This window comes from Selaginella moellendorffii, unplaced genomic scaffold (assembly GCF_000143415.4).
Source record: "Selaginella moellendorffii unplaced genomic scaffold, v1.0 SELMOscaffold_29, whole genome shotgun sequence".
NCBI classification, from domain to species: domain Eukaryota; kingdom Viridiplantae; phylum Streptophyta; class Lycopodiopsida; order Selaginellales; family Selaginellaceae; genus Selaginella; species Selaginella moellendorffii.
This window is the reverse complement of record NW_003314290.1, coordinates 1,333,399-1,350,838: the sequence shown is the minus strand read 5'-3', so window position 1 is coordinate 1,350,838 and position 17,440 is coordinate 1,333,399. Positions and strand designations below refer to the sequence as shown.

Here is a 17,440-nt window from a genome sequence, read left to right as displayed (position 1 = left end):
AAGTGGCATCAATCATAGGGAATACAAGGTTTGGTGGCATTCAATGCAAACCCTAATGCTGAAAATTGTGGCCACAGAAATAATGGATGCTTGCCTGTGTCGAAAACGGAAGGACAAGGATAAGAAAGTAGCGCGATGAAAAACTTTTATAAAAAGTAAAATAAAAAGAAGAGATCTTCGACAAAAGCAAGCAAGCCACGACAAAGAATGTGGGCACTGGAGAGGAAGGATTGTTTGGAGGGGAAAGAAACCCTTTGAGGTGATCCATCCAATCCAAAGTGCCATCAGTCACAAACAATCTAGAAACCCTGATATTTCTTGCATGGCATTTCTTGAATGAAATCACACTCACACACATACATATCTAATCTATCTATATCTGTTTGGGGATTGCACAAGCCTAACCACCAAAGTGGGGATTAAAATCTAGAAGCTGGCTGCCGATCAGATTCTCCGCCATTCAGAATCCCACGCCGCCGAGGTAGATTTTAGGGTTCCAGGCAAAAAAAAAAAACCAGCCTAGCCTTGTCGGCCAGATTGTCGACGCTCTCGTCAACCAAGTGTTGTTGTTAGGGCTCGGGTTGCCCACCGCCGTACAAGATGCTTCCGTGGGATCATAATGACGTAGCAGCACAAGATCAACAAAAGTGCGTGTTGCAGCATGCATGGGCATGCATAGTCATCCATGTGCATGGCATCGCAATTCAAAGTTTTTTGTTTAAATTTGGTGTTTGAGCCACTCTCAATCAAGTCAACTCAGCGGGAAAAAACTAGATAAATAATGCCCCAAAAAATGTTTAAAGGTTATTAAACAAACAGAAGAGTTTATCTTTCCTTCCCACAGTTAACAATGTCTAAGTTAATGACACATCTTCCCAAAAAAAAAGAGCTTACAATTAGAAAAACAAAGGAGATGGTCCCGCTGCTCGTCTTCATGCACGTCTCATACTAACAGGACAAACGGGTCAAGTTGAAGATGCGACTGGGGGCCCAAGAGAAACTTAAAATGTTGGGGGCTCTAAGTAAGAATCTCTCTTCCTTTGTGGCCAAGAAAGCCAAGATCGAAGAAAACAAGCAAAAGAGATCATGGAAGGGTTGGGTTTTCTTGCTCCTTGGATGGAATTTGGGGGCAAACTCCTCAAAAAATCAAATAGAATCAAATCCGGATCAAGCCACCTAAACAGTTGTGTTTTAGTTGTGTTGTAGTTATGCAATTTCCTGTTTGGAGAACAAGTTGGAGATAGCAAAATGTTAGCTACAGTTTTGTGTCAATAAGATAAACTTCCATGCCTTGAGAAAGGTAACAGCAAAAATGAAAAACCTAATTTTTTAAAGGAAAAATAAATAAATAAACCAATTTAACCAACGAACACTGTTCTCCCAGACCTCGACGAGGAAAAGGCGTTCAATTCGTGGTAAACGAGTTCCCTCCCTATTTGCGGTAGTTTACACTACCAAAGTAAAATAAGTGTCTTTTAACACGAGTCTTAAAGGCGGCCTCCACAACGCATTCTTGGACGAGGCAGAGGCCGCGGTAGCGAGGCGATTTCTCTCGCCGAGGCAAATCCTTTCCTGTGGTGTCGAGGCTCCAGGATGTGAGGATTTAATGGCCCGCGATCTTTCAATCCATGCAATTCGAGTCGCAGGTAGCTCAGCATCACGTCACTTGCAAGGGATAGAAAGATCGAATAGATAGATAGTCGATCGATCAAGGATGGAGGGGTATCTTCCAACGGCGTTGGCTTGCATCGATCCATGCCAGTGCGAGAAGAAGCGCTATCACTCTAATTGTAGCTGTGGCCTCCACAAACCCCCTACCTGGAAGAGCGTGACCAGCCCACACAAGGAGGCGCGGTGCTCCAGCGCCAGCGCCGCCAAGGAGACGATCAGGAGGAGCGCTTCCATGTCTTGCATCCCAGCGGCGAGCCTTCCGGTGGATCCGGCTCCCAGGCTTTGCAAGCACAGGAGTTTCGCGGGCTTGAGGACAAATGCTGGATCTTTCCAGGATTTGGCCGGGATGGTGGAAAGCAACGATGTGGAACTGGCGGAGTGTTTCGACTGATCCAGATGGTGGAGAGATTTTTGATTGATCGAGACGGTCAGGCTTGCAAGCAGGGAGCTTGATCGATTTTTTCATTCTTTTTCCCGGAGGTGGTAGATGTTAGAGAAATGATCGCAAGAGGATCACACCAAGGGCACCGCTTTGACCCTTGACAGTCTCTCGAATATTCTTTCTAGGGTGTAGAAATGTATTTTCTTCTTGGAATATACAATTTTTTTCTAAGAAAAAACTGTTTTATTCGATTTTGGTTTGCTGTCAAGCAAATAAATATCTTTTTAAAGTTTTGCGGCAGAGGGATTAATAACCACGAACCCTTAATTTTTATTTGATCAAACGGGAAGCTACCATTGAAAATTGGATGAAATCTTTTTACACAGTAGCTCAATTTTCTGACTCTGCGATCTCTTCCATGGTTTTCGTCTCTTGCTCTAGCATTTTGTCCAGCCTCTCACGATACAGTGCCAAATCCTGGAAACAAAATTGGCAATTACCAACTTCCATCGCAGAAAATGAGAAACAGAATTACTTACTGGAGTAAATGCGTATGGACCAGTGGAATCGGGGCTTATGGGACTTCCACGCCGCAAAAATTTGCCGTCCTTGAACACGTAGAGCATTGGGACTCCAGTCGAAAGCTCAAGTTCAATCACCTTGAGTAAAAAAATGCCTGAGAATTTTCTAGCCAAACGGATTAAAACTTTCTACCTCTTGTGGTGTAAGGCTGTCGAGATACATGATGATCGATCGTAGAGAATTTCCATGCGCAGCGATCAAAACGTTCTTGCCACTGGAAAGCTGTGGTTCGATCTGCGAGAGAGAAAAGAAAAAAGATTGAATTTTTCGCTGGGAAAGTTTTAGAAATACCTCTCTGCAAAAATAGTCCACGGCTCTCTCAGCGCACATAGCCAAACTCTCTCCGTTTGGAGGAGGAATGTCGTAGCTCCGTCTCCATTCCTGGACCTTTTGGACGCCATACTTCTCGGCGGTCTCTTTCTTGTTTAGTCCCTGGAGCTCGCCATACCTGGACGCTTTGCTTCAATGAGAACTATCGGCTTGAAAAAAGAGACAAGTACTCACATTCTTTCGTTGAGCTCCCAGGCAGTAAAAACTGGAATCGTTTCGTTCTTCGTCTTCGAGCTGAATACGGTGCTCCAGGATTTTGCTCGGCTGCTTTCATTGTGCAAAATCACGGGCACCTAAAACAAAAGAAAAGAAATATTTTTTGAGAAAAGAGAAAAACAAAAAACAAAACTCAAGAACTCTTTCTTTTTTTTTTTTACCTTCTTCATGCGGTGCTGAGTCATGGCAAGCATGGCGGTCATTTGAGCTCGAATCAAAGCGGACGTAAAGATCACATCAACTGGCAAATTGGAAATTCTCTTGCCTGCTTCAATTGCCTCTTCGACACCTTCACGAGAAAGTGGAACGTCTACACATCCCGTGAAAAGATTCTTCTGGTTCCACAGCGATTCACCATGTCGGATGAGGATCAATGCAGATTCGCCTGACCACAACACACACCGTAAGTTAAGTCGGAAGAGTTGTTGTTTAAGACCTCCATGAACAGTGAACTGGAAAAATATCTAGAAAAAAAAGAGAGCAAAAGTTGTCGTCTTACTTGTCGATGCTGGAGACGAGGGAGTGTCCTCAGCTATGGTTGGAGTGGAAGACACAGCTCGAATTTGGAGGAAGAACTTTGCGTTCTTCTTCTTGAGGTTGAGAGCCATAGCCTTTGGAGGATTTCTGCTGAGAAAGCTCACTCTACTGGTGCTTCCAAGGCTCCATGACGATCTCCCAGCAAGTAGTTCCTCCGAGGACCAGCACACGGATCTAGCACCGATGGAAGTCGCCGAGGCCATAGCTCTCTAGAATTTGGAGACAAGCACCACAAGTTTGTAAGAACTTGGATCACGCGAAACACACCCACATTAATCGAGCAAAGCATGCACAGGCCGAAAGCCCAGAAAAAAATTCGAAGAACACAGACCGAAGAAAAAAAAAACAAATTTGGGCGAATTCCTCAAAGAAAAGCTACCTGAACTTGCCGAGCGATTCCTCCCAGATCTGCGAACCGCGAATCCAAAATCTCGTCCCCAAGGCGAGGAGAAATCTCTCAAATGTAGAGCGCACGCGCGGCAGCCTTTGTGGAAGAATGGTAGGTGAGAGAAAGAGCGTTGAACGAGGTAGAGCGCACACACTAGACACGCTAAATGTGCGAGGAAAAGGAAGAAGCGACCATAGATTTCACTTGGAAGGCTCCGCCCACGCTTGAGCGGCCCTCGTTCAACAAAACCATGCAAACAGGAAGAACCCTAGTGTAAAAAAGGAAGATTCTCGCGTCGGTAAATTCTTTTCAAACGCCAGCCGTGGATCTCCGAGGTTAAATTTGAGTTATATCGGACGGGCAGGATTGAAAAGCTGGGGGTATATAATCGTGCCCTGCGCGTAGGGCTTGAGGAGATTTTAGGGCGAGAAAGAAGCGATGGAGGTCGGCGTGGAGCTATGGCGCACGCGCAGGCTTCTCGGCGATCTGAGCGAGATGCAAGGTAACGGGACGAGCATGATCACGCTCATGGTGCCGCCGCGAGATCAAGTGGCTAGGGTCCAGAAGCTCCTGGTGGAGGAGATGGGGGCGGCGGCGAACATCAAGAGCCGGACCAATCGCCAGTCGGTCCAGGGCGCCATCAAATCGGCCCAGCAGCGGCTGAAGCTCTACTCCAAGGTGCCGCCCAGGGGCCTGGCGATCTTCGTGGGGACGATTGCTCTAGGGGGCAACAAGGACAGGATGATTGCCGTGAGCTTTGAGCCCGCCAAGCCCTTGAGCCGGTTTGCGTATCTCTGCGACAAGAGGTTCCACACGGAGCTTTTGGACTTCCTGCTCGAGGAGTCCGAGACCAAGTATGGATTCATCGTCATGGACGGTAACGGGACCTTGTTTGGGACGCTCAGTGGGGCTTGACGGTTAATCCTCGACAAGTCCAGCGTGGACTTGCCGAAGAAGCACGGCCGGGGAGGGCAGTCGGCCTTGCGATTCGATAGACTAAGAACCGGGTGCCGCCACAACTATCTCGTCCAGGCATCCGAAGCTGCCGTGAAGCACTTCATCGATCCCAGCAGCAGCCAGGCCAACGTTGCGGGATTGATCCTCGCGGGGAGCGCCGATCTCAAGACGGAGCTGGAGCCCTTGCTGGATCCCCGGCTGAGGGCCAAAGTTCTCAAGGTGGTGACTATATCCCATGGAGGAGAACGGGGGTTTAATCAGGCGATCGAGCTCTCGGAGGATGTTCTAGCCAGCGTGAAGTTCGTCCAGGAGAAGAAGCTGCTGGGGGAGTTCTTCGAGGAGGTCGGAGTCTGCTCCAACAAGCACGTATCGGGGATCAGGGACACGCTCCAGGCGTTGGAAATGGGAGCGGTGAAGAGCTTGATTGTTTACGAGGATTTGGAAACGAGGAGGTATGTCTACGACGATCCCCAGACCGGGAACAAGGTGACCAAGGTTTTGAGCAAGGAGGAAGCGAAGGAAGAGGTTCCAAGGAACAGGGAGGTGGAAGAGAAGGCTCTGGTGGAGTGGCTTGCGGAGGAGTACAAAGGATTTGGGTGCGAGCTGCACATAATCACGAATCACACGGAGGAAGGGTCTAGCTTTTGCTCGGGATATGGAGGGATTGGAGGGATTCTTCGCTATCCACTGGACTTTGCGGCCATGAACGAGGAAGGAGACGAAGCGTAAGCCTTAAGCTATGTATTAAGTATTTCATTGTCATTGTCTCATTGTTAGTTTCATTGTCATTGTCATTGTCTCTCTTAATATGAATCCATACATTCTTCCCAAGTCTTCCAACATTTTTTTGCTAGAAGCTTACTCATCTTCCAAGTATCACCAATCGATTTCTTCAAGTGGCAAGAACTACAACAATGAATGTCTACATTGAAAGCACGAAAACTTACAAACTTTTTAGCCACCAAAAACTCTTGAGGCAGACGATTTGGCCATGGAGGATATAAAGGTGAGGCCCGAGGAGCCACCTGGGAAGTAGGATATGACATAGTAGAGCAATGCCAGAAGCTGCAAACACGCAAAAAGAAAAGAAGCAAACTTGATTTTTTCGAAGTAGCTCGAGCTTACCTGAACTACAGAGAAAAGAACTGAGAACAAGTAGCTGTGCAACACCATCGACGCGTAGATCGTCGCCACAATGCTTCCAACGAAGGCCGCAGTGAAAGGCAACCTCTACAAATCCAAAAAAGAAAGAAAGAACGAAAGCGTGAGACCACCAATCCATGGAACAAATCTAAGAACTTCTCACCTCCTGCGAGATCATGTGAGCAAACTGCGCGCGAGGACCTTTCAGCGCGAAGAAAGATCCCATGACGAGCAGACATCCGATCGTGAAGCACGACGCAAACTTTTGAGGCACGAGAACGATCACCGGCAAGAACATAGTGAAGGAGATGAAGAGGAAGAAGACCCCGGATCCCAGCAGCAGAGCAAAGTATGTGATCGCCTTTCCAGAAGGAATCCCGCTCGTCGCCGATTGTACGCTTCCAGGAAGCTCTCTCACGCCCTTAGACAACCTGACAAAGAAAACATGAAACTAAACACAGAATTGTGTGCGAGCATAGCACGGATCGGGCTCTAGAAACCAGGATCTGGAGAGGAAACGAGATCTTACGTGCTGAATGCGCCGGAGATTGTGTCGTTGGCGGATTTGAAGAGCGCGCCGGCTTCCACATCCAGACCCCCGGCCTCCTGGCGCGATACCTCCGCGTAGGAATTCCACTGCGATAGAAGGCTAGGAGCTCCATCGCCGGCAGCTCCATCGCCGCTGGGGCCACCATTGAACCAGCCCTGGAGCATCGCCTTGCCACTCCCCCACATCCAAAAGAAACCCTAGTGCTGGCATCAAATGTGAATATTCTAGTTTTTGAAGTTAGTATATCCATATTTAACTTTACAAATTAGCTGTTGTAACTTAAAGCTTTTAATCCGGTCTTGAATTTACTAGAAAACAATTTTAAATAAACTTTCACATTTAGAAAATATTTATAAAGTAAACATTGTGAGTGGTTGGGATATTTAAATAGATATCTTAATTAAGGATTAGACCTGACATCTTGTTATAAAATGCCTTAAGGAGATAAAGAAGACAAAGAAATCAATGGAAAACTCCACTCTCAAAAAAATATATAATTTTTTTAGTAACAACAGTAAAATAATTTTTTTAATACTATTCATATTGAGGAAAATACATTCAACTTAAAACTTTGGAAAATTGTGGAATATAGGAATGCTCAAAACCGAAACTGATCAAGGATTCTATTAATAAAAAAAAAAAATTCTTAGTTAGTCAAACAATAGTTAGCCCAGTTTTAACTTTCCTTGTTGATAATATTTAGTTGGAAAAACTCATTTAAAACATCACTGAGATGGGTGGGTAGGGGTTATAAAGGGTTTCAAATGTATAGTGGGGATAATGGTTAAATTACATAGTTGAACATTTGAGACATTATTAGTTTAGCTTTTTCTAAGTTATATTGCTCTCTATTCTATATTTAACATAGGTCTAATCCCAAATTCCATGCTCTGTTAGTTAATAGGGTACCCATCTCCTTGTTTTAGGCTATTAATATGCCAAAATTGTGCTAAACCATGTCTGACACCATTTTGCATGTAGATGCTGGATATGGAGTTGATGCTCATAAGATTGAAAGTGTACTAAACTTATTTTGTAACATAATAAGTTTAGATTTTGGCTCCAAATTCATGTGTGTTACATTTAATGCCATTCTAGATGTAGTAAGATTGAAAGATGACCTATGCAAATGACTTTTGGCCTTATACCATTTGAGATTCTTAGAATATTTATGATATCAAGTTAGTTCCAAAAGCAATAATGATCTAGACAATGGAGAAGCTAAATTTAATGGAAGAATGAGGGAATAAACAAAGTGGAACAATTGCAAACACTTTGCCAAAAAGCTTTACTCTTTAGTGATAATTTGTAGTGCCCCTCCACTCCACTAATGTGAGTGTTTGGGATATAAGAATTATTGTTTAGGGATTAATCCCAATTGAACAGTCTATATGTTACACTACATTAATGTATTATGAAAGTAGGGTAATACATACATCTATACATATATACATACATATACACACATATATACATATACATATGTATATATATGTATATATGTATGTATATATGTATGTATGTATATATATATATATATGTATACATATACATGTGTGTGTGTGAGAGAGTGCATGGAATATAGAAAGGGAATACAGAAAATGTGCATATCAATTAGCCCAAAAACCCTAATTTATATACAAAAGCAAGTGGTTCAGATTGAAAATAATCCAACAGTTACTAAATTCCACTATGCTAATATTAGTATACAGCATTATATCTGTACACTTGGACCTCACATCATCCCCTCCTCTCAGAATAATGGAAGACCATCAAGGTTTTCTTGTAGATGGGCTGAGATTTGGTGGAACATTAGGAGGAGGCACCAATGGATTTGTAGGTGGTATTAGTTATTCTTGATCCTTTTGTAAAAAGCTTTTCAACAGCTACACTTTCTAGGGGTCAGCTTGCTGTATGTTATGTCGAACCTCATAAACTTGTGGTCTAACTTGTTGCAACACCCGATATGATCCTTTCCACTAAGCAAGGTGCTTCTTAGATAAACCACGTACCGTAAAATGGGGAAAATAAACTAACATTAAGTCATCCACTTTGTACTTTGCAGGTGAACGATGATGGGAGTTGTAGCATCATTGTTGTCCCACTTGTATATAGTCTAGGTGTTTAGCAAACTCTACTCGGACAAGTGGAAAAATGCTCATCAAATATTAATCCTACAACCTAGCATCGATAGTTCGTGGCAATCGCAAAGGTAAACCTAGCTCTGTTGGTAATATTGGATCATGACCATATAGGAGTTTATATAGTGAAACACCAACAGAACTCTACACCCCTGTGACATATGTATACCAAGAAGACGAGAAAATAACCATCCCAATCTAAATGCTGAAAGTTCACATAATTCACGATATCTCTTTGAATGTCCAAATGAGCCATTTCACCAAACCATCTAACTATGGATGATAAGCACTCATGAAAGTGTGGTGTATCCCTAAGTGAGATGTCAAAACATGAAATGTAAGACCATTATCTGAAAGAATCCGCTCTAGACAAGAATGTTAGAACACCACTCGATTAAGGGGGAAGTATCCAATAGCAGTTGCAAAGGCGTTAGCAAGAACACCAACTTCCATCCAACGAGTTAAGTAGTCAGAAGCAATAATAGCATACTCATTGCCAACAACCGATCGTGGAAAAGGTCCCATAAAATTAAATGCCACCAACTCAAATAAACGAGAAATTACAATTGACTCCAACTATCCTTCCACAGCACGAGGGGGAGTATTACAAACTTGGCACCAAACACAACTACACACATACCAAATAACATCATGTTGCATCTTTGGCCAATAAAGATTAAGCCATGGATTCGACAGCTTCAAGAAGGGTTTGAGAATCTTACATCACTTATTGATGACTTGCCATTTCGGCATTTACATTTTTAATATTGCCTTGAAAATGGCCTTCTTTATTTTTTGGGGATGGATCCTGATGATTATTTATGGTTAGTGGTGCCTTTTGTCTTTATTCTACAGTATCTCCATGCCTACCATGATTCTCTTATTTTAGGTGGGCATATGGGACATCGTTGTATGACCAAGAAGCTGGGTAAGTCCCTCATTAAGAAAAGGTAGATCTTGCTCTGTACTTTGTGGATACTGAATGTCAAGTATAGCAACCGCCGATAGCATAGAATCCTCGTCTAGAAAATCCATAAATGTTGAAACAACAAGCTCATCAAAAACATGAGAAGAAAATGAAGAAGGAAGAAGAACTTGAGAAAGGGCATCATCGTCAGCTATAGAACTCCCAAGGCGATGAACAACATCAAAATTATATATCTAAAGCTTCAAAGCCCATCGAGTAGTATGACCAACCAAGTTCTTCCGTTTTAATAATAAAGTAATGGCAGCATAATCACCTTCTAATAACATCCAAGAACTATGTAGATATGTATGAAGTTTCTTGAAACCCCAGACTGCTACTAAACACTCATTTTTTGTTGTGGAGTTGTTTACCTTCGCCGGTTGTAATGTATGGCTAATGTATGCAATGGGATGGCGCTGACTAGGCACACTTGGGCTTTTTTGCATCAACACATCTCTAAAACCAATATCAAAATTATCCTTATGCAAGATGAAAAGTCAAGTGTAGTCAAGATATGCCAAAACTAGAGGAGTTGTTAATAGCTCTTTGAGATCCATGAACGCCCACTCACAGTCTACAAACCAAATAAAAGATGACATTGATGACTTCAGCAACACTTGCAATAGTGCAGTGCAATCAGAAATATGATCCATAAAACAATCGAAATACTGCACCTTATGCAAAAAGCACTGCACATCATTCACACACTTCAGAGTAGGAAACTTTAGAACAGCCATAAGTTTGTTATGATCAACTTGCAAACTCTCATGAGAAATATGGTACTCAAGATAAGTCGTGTTCTTGGACCTAAACACGCACTTCGACCGTTTCAACTTTAGACCAATATCCTGTAGCCAATCCAACACTTTACAAACATCATAAATGTGTTCCTCTCAATGGACGAGGTTCTTTGTGATATGCCGAAGATGACTATTAATGATGTCTTGATCCACTCAAAGGAGAAAGTCACTAGAGCATTGTTCAAACCAAAGGTATTACCAAGAACTCGTACAAACTAAATGATGTATGAAAAACAGTCTTAGGAATATCTTTTTTGGCAATCAGTACTTGCCAGTACCTAGAAGCAAGATCTAGCTTGGTGAACCAATGGCTTTTCCCTAGACGATTCAAGAGATTAATAGTGTGAGGAAGAGGGTACACATCTGGGATTGTCACTTCATTTAATGGACAATAGTCGATGTAGAAATGAATACTCCCATCAGGTTTCGTCACAAAATGAGGTTCACATGCCCAAGAACTCCGTAACTTTCAAATAACATCCTTTTCCAACATCTCTTTGACGTTTGCATATAAAATCTTGATCTCTTTAGGTGATCGACAACGAGCAAAAACCTTGATTAGACAAGCATCCCCAGTTGGAATTGGATGATATGTGGCAACTTTGGCCCCAAACAATAGGTCAAATTCAAAGAGATCGGCATACTCCTTCATAAGTCGGTCAACCACCACAACACAAAAACCGTCAAAGGGATCAGAAAAGGGAAGAGCAGAACAAGACAAAAACATAGAAGCAAGTAATGGGGAAACAAAAGTAATGGAAGCAAAGGTAGAAGTAGAGGGATGAAAAGGTACGAAAGTGAAAGGAATGGATGAAATATTGTAAACTCCTGAGTTTGGACTTCCCGGGAGGTCACCTAGCCCAGTACTATTCAAACCCAAGGATGCTTAACCCCAAATATCCCAAGACCCTTAACCGATTGGAAAAGGGGGTGCACTCTTATTCATGGGAAAATATAAGAAAATATGAGACAAGGGGGAGAAGCCTCAAAGTCACACTTAACATGATTGCGCTACAACTAATCCATACCACGGATGAGGTCAAAAGTTTGACTCGGCACCACCCACAATGACTGCAACTCAAACTCAAGATCACCTACATGCATAACTAGGTCTACCTCATCCCGAGCACATGCATATGTACAGTCGTTGCCATAAAGAATGAAAATTGGCTCTGCCGCACGATGCAAGTGTAGAAGGCAACGTGTGGCAACAGGTTGAGTAATAGAAGATAAACTCAAATTTGTATCAACCAATATGAAAAGAATTATAGGAGACCTTTTATTATAAAAACGAGTTTGGAAAGTAAACACTAGATGAACTGGTGCTGAGTGAACCCCTTGATGATACTCCCGAAAGAAAGATGGAGCGGTCACTAACTTATTCGCGCAAGGTCCCTCTGTCATTTGTGCGACTCCTCATTTCCCAAATGCATCTCGGTGTCTAGATCTTCCACTGCAACAGCACCAACAGAACATCGTTGATGCCACGGTCTGCACCTAAGAAATGGAGGTTGCCAATCCAGAAAACGCTGACAACTCTAATAAGTGTGACTAACTTCATCGCACGCCCAACAGTGAACATCACGGCCACAACCACGTCTTCGCCCTTATCCTTGGACTCGAGCAACAGCAGCAGCATCAACCTCCACTAGAATAGGACCATCACCTATAGGAAGTGGACTTGAAGGACGTGCAGCAAGAAGTGGAACAGGTGATGTCTCATAATGTTGTGTCAAGCGAAGAGCATCATCAAGGGTGGCTGGAGCAAATGCATGCACAAGTCAGACAAGATCTTGATGAAGTGCTGGCTACAACATTCCTAGCTTGATCCACTCTGACATATTTGGCTCTACACGAAGCAAGAGGCTTAAAAACGAATGCCAAATTGCATCATTGACTTAGATGGCCCTTGACGAAGATGATGCAATTGTTGGAAGACATCATCACAATCATCGACATGTCCAAATGCACGTTTGAAGACGTCCTAGAGAACACTCTAATCCCCACGAGTGGCTGTGCTCAAACCATTGTACCACTACAGCACCATCCCTTAGAGACATGTGGGAAACTCACGCAAATGTCAAATATCATCCCAAGAATGATATGTGGCAATCACCGTGAAGTGATTAAACTAATTGTACACATCAGAGCTGTACCACGTGTCATGAATGCTGCCATCAACTAAGTTTGGTTGTTCAATTACAATCGCATAGTATCAAGCAATTGCACCAATTGCTACTCTATAGTCAAAGGAGGAGGAAATTGTTGCTCTGCCATAAAGATGAATAAAAAGGAAAAAACAAAAGAAGAGAAATGAAAAAAAAAGCTAGAAGAAAAGGAGGATCTAGACAATAGAAAAGTTAGATTTAAACCAAAATCCTGAAAGGAAAGAACAAAAGAAAGGAAAAGGAAAAAGCTAGATTTAGACAATGCAAAAATTAGATTTAAACCAAAATCCCAAATCCAAGCATTCCTTAGGGACAATTAAAGGTGCCCCTCATCTCCACCAATGTGAGTGCATGAAATATGGAAAAGGAATACAAAAAATGTGTATATCAATTAGTCCAAAAACCCTAACTTATATATAGGAGTGAGTGGTCCAGATTGAAACCAATCCAATAGTTACCAAAATCTCACTACACTAATATTAATATACGGCATTATAGTTGTACACTTGGACTCTATATCATCCCCTCCTCTCAAAATAATAGAAGACCATCAAAGTTCTCTCATAGATGGGCCAGGATTTGGAGGAATATCAGGAGGAAGCATCAATGGATTTATAGATGGTATTAGTTGTTCTTGATCCCTTTGTATAAAGTGTTTTAATTGCTACACATGTACAATTTTTGGAAGATTGGCCTACTGGACGTTATGCCGAACCTCATAAACTTGCTGTTCAATTTGCCTCAACACCAGATATAGTCCTTTCCACTGAGCAAGGAATCCCCTTTGATAAATCATGTACCGTAAGATGGGGAAAATGGACTAACACTAAGTCATCCATTTTATACTCCACAGATGTATGATGATAAGAGTTGTAGTGTTGTTGTTATCTCACTTGTATGTGGTCTCACTTGTATGTGGTCTAAGTGTTTGGTAGACTCTACTTGGACAAGTGGAAGAATGCTCATCAAATATTGATCTCATGACCTAATATCGGTAGTTCGTGGCAATCGCAAAGGTAAACCCAACTTCATAGGTAATATTGGATCATAACCATATAATAATTTATATGGTGAAGCACTAATAAAACTTTACACTCTTGTGACATATGCATACTGAAGAGATGGCAAATAACTATTTCAATTTCAAATGCTAAAAGTTTTATGTACTTCACAATCATCCCTTTGAATGTCTGAAATGAGCCATTCCACCAAACCGTTTAACTGTGGATGATAAACACTCCTGAAAATGTGGCGTATCCTCAACGGAGACATCAAAACATGAAATGTTTTAGCCCTAAATGTAGTACAATTATCCGAAAAGAATCAACTCCGAAAAAAAATTGTAGAACTCCACCTTATTGGAGGAGGGAAGTATCCAAATAAGAGTTACATAAGCGTCTAGCAAAAGCACTACTTCCACCCAGCAAATCAAGTATTCAGAAGCAATAATAACATATTTATTGCTAATAATTAATTATGGAAAAAGTCCCATAGATCAAAACACCACCAACTAAAATGGACGGGAAATTGCAATTAACTCTAACCGTTCTTTTGCACCACGAAGGGGAGTATTACGAGTTTGGCACCAAATGTAGCTACGTACTGAATAACATCATACTATATTTCCAGCCAATAGAAAAATGTGTCATATATGTCATCGTCATGTGACATATATATGTTTTTATGTGTGTATATATGTATATGTATATGAATTCACAAACCTACAATTACTATATTTTTATATATGATATACATATTTTTAGCTAAATAATTTTATTAGTAAACTATATAATAGTTACTTAAATACATATTTCTAAATGAATCATATTTCTTTTGTTAAGCATTTTTAAAAAGGAAGTTAGTCTTAAATAAACTCACCACTTAACTACCTGATTTAGCATGAACATGAAGCTAAAAATGTGCTATGATTCTTGATCATTTCAGTCAAAGTTTAAATTTTATAGAATTTTTAAAATTTTAAAAAAATTTTCTCATTAATCCAGTCATTATCTTGAATTAATTAGGTTATTTTTTATCATTACTACAGAAATAAAAAATTATATTGATCCCAATCAATAAGTAAAATATGAGAATGAAAATGTATTTATATTTATTAAAATCAATTTTGAGCACTTAAAGTATATAGCTAAAGTTAAAATTTTATTGGTTTTATTTTATATTTTTAAAATATATAAAATTTGTAGTCAACTCTTTTTAGAAGGGATAAATTACTATAAACAACTAAACTTTCTACTTTACTTGATTACTTATTTTTCATAACTTTCAAGAAAAAGAAAAACAGACATTCACCGCACCAAAAATGATAAGGGAGAAAAAAGAACTTTAGATTTCATTTCTTTAATGCAAGATTCCAAATGTTTTCCTTTATAATCCATGTCTTATTTATATTCTCTAAAATTCATTAGTGCCTTTTGCATGATCACCAAACATTGTCCACTCATAAAAATTCTGACCATGTGCTTCTTTGGAAGGATTTTACAAAGTAATGATGTGATCAAGAGTAAATCTTTAATGAAGGAGTCAATAAAAATTTCATTGATTTTTCAGCCTTTTTCCACACTGCTATGAAGTCATTGTATTCAAAATTGATAGTTAGTAATGCACCCATCTTTGCATGCTTTATGCCTTGAGAGAAAAAAAGAAAAGAGGAATTTCCACTAACTCCTAATTTTTATGTTTTTTCAAAAAAGGTAGTACTCAAAAAAAAAACATTGCAAAACTAAAAGAAAAAACTTAAACTAGAATCACTCCACATTCCATGCTCTAATGCCTTCTGTCATGAGGGACTCCTCCTTATATAGTTATTGGATCATATTTTATTATTGATATAATAAAATATTGATGTATTAAAGGTGGCAAATTTACATGACCATTGTTGAATGTGTATGTTATACAAGAAAATATTTTTAAATGGTGATAGAAATCTTTGCAAGGTTGGAGAGTATGCTTTAATGTAAGAACAAATCATTTTATAAAAGTGGTGGAAAATAAAGTTTGTGATAAAGTAGAGAGGAAGGGTAATAGGATGAATATAAAAAGAAAAATTAATTATGAAAAAGATTTGGTTTGACTTGTTTTTTATTTTAACTTCAAATATTAAGTCATAGAGAAAAGGTGGTGGTAGAATAGTAAAGTGGTAATAGTAGAGGTATAGAGGGGATGATTTCATATATATACCTTTTATATATATACATTTTAACTTTGAATAAATTTTGAATATAGAATTTTTGCACTATACTCCTTCTTATATCTCCTGCTTCTAGTCAAATCTTATAAAATTGGAACATAAATCTTCATTTGCACTTTGTGTCACAAATATAATTTTAGATATCAAAGATATTTTTTAGTCAGTCCTTACGAACATTCTCTCTTTATTGCCATAATGGCAAATGATCAGTACAATTGGTTCCTTTTATAGTTCCCATTTAGGCTAGTTAAGAAACTAGTCAATGCATGTGTACTTAAATAAGACAAACATTAGGTAAAAACCTTTATGTATTTCTTGTTGAGCATACTCAACCTCATTTGATAAACTCGTGTTATTATCTTGAGTATCAAGAACCCCCATGATATTGAGTTTAGTCCATTAATATCGTTACATGATAGTTTACTATATTCACTAGATATCTTCGTTATCATGCCTTATCCATTTTGGATTTATATACTATTTATGGTAAGTATCTAAATCTGCTCAAAAGGATATTTATAAAATGTAGATTGAGATCGAGAATTTGCAAAAGAAAGTTTGCAAATTGAAGAAGGAAAATAAAAAAAGGAAAAAATAAAATAAGGCAGCTAAATCAATTAAACTTAAGCAACTAGACTCTTCTTCAAGTTCTAAGGATGATGAAGTTTTACAAATGCCCTCAATTGCACAAGTTTCAAAATTCAAACCTCTAAAACCACCCAATTTCATAAGTATGTGGGACTATTAGGTTTTGGAAAATTAGGTTTATATTATCGAAAACTATTTCATAGTGGCAAACATAGATAATCATATGAAAGTTATATGTGTGCAATCCTTTCTCACTGATCATGCTAAAACTTGATGGCACTAGGTGTGCGCTAAAAAATGGCAAATTAGAAGTTGGACTAAAATGCAATCGTGTAACCATAAAGAATACTTGCCATATGATCTTAGTTTAAAACTTCGCGCAAAGTTGCATTGGTTAAAGTAGTATGAGGATCTTATGCATTATATTAATGTGTTTGTGTAGAAACACATTATGATTATAAATATAAATGACAAAGATGTTTGAAGTTATTTCCTAAAATGTTTATGTTCACTTTTTTGTAATGAAATTTTGAAGTTTAAGTTGAAGACATATCTGGAGTGTAAGAAGGCAACACAACAAGTTGCCTTCAGTCACTTGCTCATAACATAATATCAATAGCCGTATGTTGGTATTTTAAACAAGAATAAAAACTCTGGGAATAAACAAGATGATTGAAAATAAAAGGTGGAAGGGAAATTCCACTTTAAAGGCTCATAAGTATTAGTTAATAAGGGTGATAATTGGCAACCACTAGTAGCTTCTTTTGGTCCTATGCCCTTTATTCCTCCTTTTTAGTGGGTACAAGTAGTAA

The 17,440-nt window shown here is 39.8% G+C and overlaps 2 protein-coding genes and 1 pseudogene across 2 annotated transcripts; 1 reads left to right on the top strand and 2 right to left on the bottom strand.

Annotated features, from left to right (window-relative positions):
* Positions 1-2,359: 2,359 nt before the first annotated feature.
* On the bottom strand, positions 2,360-4,378 carry LOC9646233 (2,3-bisphosphoglycerate-dependent phosphoglycerate mutase). The gene is made up of 8 exons (XM_002975895.2): positions 4,098-4,378; positions 3,681-3,927; positions 3,343-3,566; positions 3,140-3,258; positions 2,927-3,083; positions 2,768-2,869; positions 2,593-2,712; positions 2,360-2,530 (listed from the first exon to the last, which is right to left on the bottom strand). Exons 2-8 carry the CDS (start codon positions 3,919-3,921, stop codon positions 2,444-2,446), a joined length of 1,050 nt encoding a protein of 349 aa, XP_002975941.2. The 5' UTR covers positions 3,922-3,927; positions 4,098-4,378; the 3' UTR covers positions 2,360-2,443.
* Positions 4,379-4,536: 158 nt separating this feature from the next.
* LOC9645828 lies at positions 4,537-5,894 on the top strand (annotated as a pseudogene).
* A 34-nt stretch (positions 5,895-5,928) lies between these two features.
* LOC9645827 (protein transport protein SFT2) lies at positions 5,929-6,956 on the bottom strand. The gene is made up of 4 exons (XM_002975894.2): positions 6,736-6,956; positions 6,370-6,637; positions 6,189-6,293; positions 5,929-6,128 (listed from the first exon to the last, which is right to left on the bottom strand). Exons 1-4 carry the CDS (start codon positions 6,939-6,941, stop codon positions 6,018-6,020), a joined length of 690 nt encoding a protein of 229 aa, XP_002975940.2. The 5' UTR covers positions 6,942-6,956; the 3' UTR covers positions 5,929-6,017.
* Between the last annotated feature and the right edge of the window lie 10,484 nt (positions 6,957-17,440).